At 42.1% G+C, this 2,500-nt stretch overlaps 1 protein-coding gene across 6 annotated transcripts in view; it reads left to right on the forward strand.

Annotated features, from left to right (window-relative positions):
• Positions 1-2,500, forward strand: part of LOC137978715 (cubilin-like) — a 101,934-nt gene that overhangs the window by 56,206 nt on the left and 43,228 nt on the right. For 5 of the 6 annotated variants that reach the window (XM_068825737.1, XM_068825740.1, XM_068825738.1 and 2 more), the window contains 2 exons: positions 211-367; positions 2,219-2,391. The exons of the other annotated variant lie outside the window; for it this stretch is intronic. In XM_068825737.1, the coding sequence (XP_068681838.1) occupies positions 211-367; positions 2,219-2,391 (330 nt within the window). The remainder of the gene's footprint in view (positions 1-210; positions 368-2,218; positions 2,392-2,500) is intronic. 6 annotated transcript variants of the gene reach the window in all.

A 2,500-nucleotide genomic window follows, 5' to 3' on the forward strand; every position in this document is an offset into this window, starting at 1 on the left:
TACGATGAATAGTTCTTTCATGGTTACCGGCCTTTTCCCTCACCGCGTGGGATCTAAAGGTATCAGAAAGATCTTAATAAATTCATTAGAGATTCTTTGCTTTTTTTTTTCCTTTGCTACGGAGTTTCCCTTTCAGATACGTGTCTCTGATCGTGAACGGTGTTGTTCTCTACAATATTTTACTTACTGATAATGCTAATTTTCTTTCAGATTGTGGGTCTTTCAGAAACAACACCCTGAGAAGTCCCGGATATCCTAACGACTATCCAAGAAACATGGATTGTGTCTATCGAGTTCCTATTCCTTTTGACCAGAAGTTGGTCATTTACTTTAACTTTTTTTACTTGGAACATCATTCAAAATGCAGGTAAGTGCCAAAACATTAGGATTGGGTTTGTTTTCCAAATATTTGCTCTACGGTGCACCTATTTAAGTTTGATTTGAGTGGGCGTGAAAATGTATTGGAGGTTATAAACGGAGGCCTTAACATATTCGTTATGATGAATTGGAACATCAATCAAACTGCGGGTAAGTGCCAAGACGTTAGCCAATAATTTGCTTTGCAAATACTTTGCTCTATTCTACATCGGTTACAATATTTAATGCATGGGTACCTTGTTGTGTTCTGGGATGACGTAAATGAATTTTCATTTGGAGATTATGAACGGACGCCCAAAGCTTCATTTAGATCATCAAATTTATAGGATTGCTGGTGGCCTTGTCTTCAAGTAATTAGATTTCAAACCAGAAGCTACGAAGGCGATCAGCTGATGTAGTTTGGTTAGTGAGCGTGCAGCGTGTTTTGAACAATGTAAGCCTCGACTAACTCGGTATCCGACCGCTTCCAATTAGCATGCAACGTTTCGTTCAGCAATATTTCTAGTGACATGCCACCTTTGGAATACAGCCCTGTTGCTGTGGATCACACACTTGACGAGTTAATCATTACACCAGAGGCCGTTGAACGTTCTCTCTTGGCCGTAAAGGAAGGTAAATCACCTTGGATCTGATGATATCCCTAATTGGCTATTAAAGGATTTTGCGCCAGTCATTTCCCACCCTAACGCCTTTATATTTTACGCCTCTATCAGACAAGGCAAAGTTCCTTCGTTGTGGAAATGTGCCGATGTTCTCCCTTTTGCGAAGACTCCCAAGCCAAAGTCTTTACAGTGCGATTTAAGGCCGATCTCACTCACTGCTTTGTTTATCAGAGTATTGGAAGGGTTTGTTTTCTCGTGGCTGTGCCCTATTGTGATGCCTCATATCGACTCCCATCAGTTCGGCGGGATCAAAGATTCGTCCACCTCCCACGCCTTGGTACGTCTTATCCACGAGTGGCTGCAAGGAGCTGAGACCCCTAAGGCGGTTATTAGATCTTGCCTGATTGACTTTTCTAAGGCGTTTGATTGAATCGATCACAACATCTGGATTCAAAAGCTTTGCCAACTAAATGTTCCGCCTATATCTTATTGAACTGGTTTGCGAGCTTTCTTCAAGACCGGTCCCAGCGTGTCAAGCTTGGTCAAGTGAAATCTAGGTGGAAGTCTATCAATGCCGGGGTACCACAGGGGACCAAGCTTGGCCTCCTGTTTTTCCTGGTCATGATTAAGGACTTGTCTACTTCCCTTCCTATTTATAAGTATATTGACGATTGCACCATCTTCGAGGTTGTCACTCCCGCATGTGCTACGTGTACTCTACAGAAAGAGGTGGATCAAATAAACCAGTGAACAGTTAGCAACAATATGCGACTCAACACAAAAAAGACCAAGGAGCTCACTATCTGCTTTGCAAAGAGTCAAGTCTCGCTCGACCCCTCGATGTTAACAATCAACAACTTGAGTCTGTCCAGTCAGTCAAGCCTCTTGGAGTCCATATCAAGCGCGATCTTAAGTGGGATCTTCATGTCCATTCAGTTTTCTCGAAGGCTAGTGAGCGGTTGTACGCTTTAAGGACAACAAGGGGCCTGCCAGGAACGCAGGACTGTCTTGATGATCTAGCTTTCAATATTATTTAATAATATGCCCAATTTAACGATCTCTCCATAGTTGTCAAAATATGCGATAAAAATCGCACAGGATTTCGAAGACAGGATTTCTATGCAAATAATTTGCTATTTTATGGTGTACCCAATTTCTCGACCTGGTTTTGACATGAATGTGACATATTTTCTTTGATTATTATTTGATTAATGTGCTTGTGTCCTTTTATATGATAGGTACGACTACTTAAGAATCAGCAATGATAGGAACCATATCATCGGCACATACTGCGGTGTGCAAACTGGAGGAAGCGTGCTGATTACTAGTAGCGCAGCTGTGTTGTCTTTTCATTCAGACGGGATTGTTCAATATAGAGGATTTGACCTATCTTTCTCTTTTCTTCCACTTGGTGAGTTCCTCTGTAACGTGCTGGCGAAGAAGTGTAGTAATGTGAAGGTGGGCGTTGTGTAGGGTAAAGCATGGCAGTGTAGTGTTGTGTAGTGTAGTGTAGTGTGGCG

This window comes from Montipora foliosa, chromosome 12, assembly GCF_036669935.1.
Source record: "Montipora foliosa isolate CH-2021 chromosome 12, ASM3666993v2, whole genome shotgun sequence".
Classification (NCBI taxonomy): domain Eukaryota; kingdom Metazoa; phylum Cnidaria; class Anthozoa; order Scleractinia; family Acroporidae; genus Montipora; species Montipora foliosa.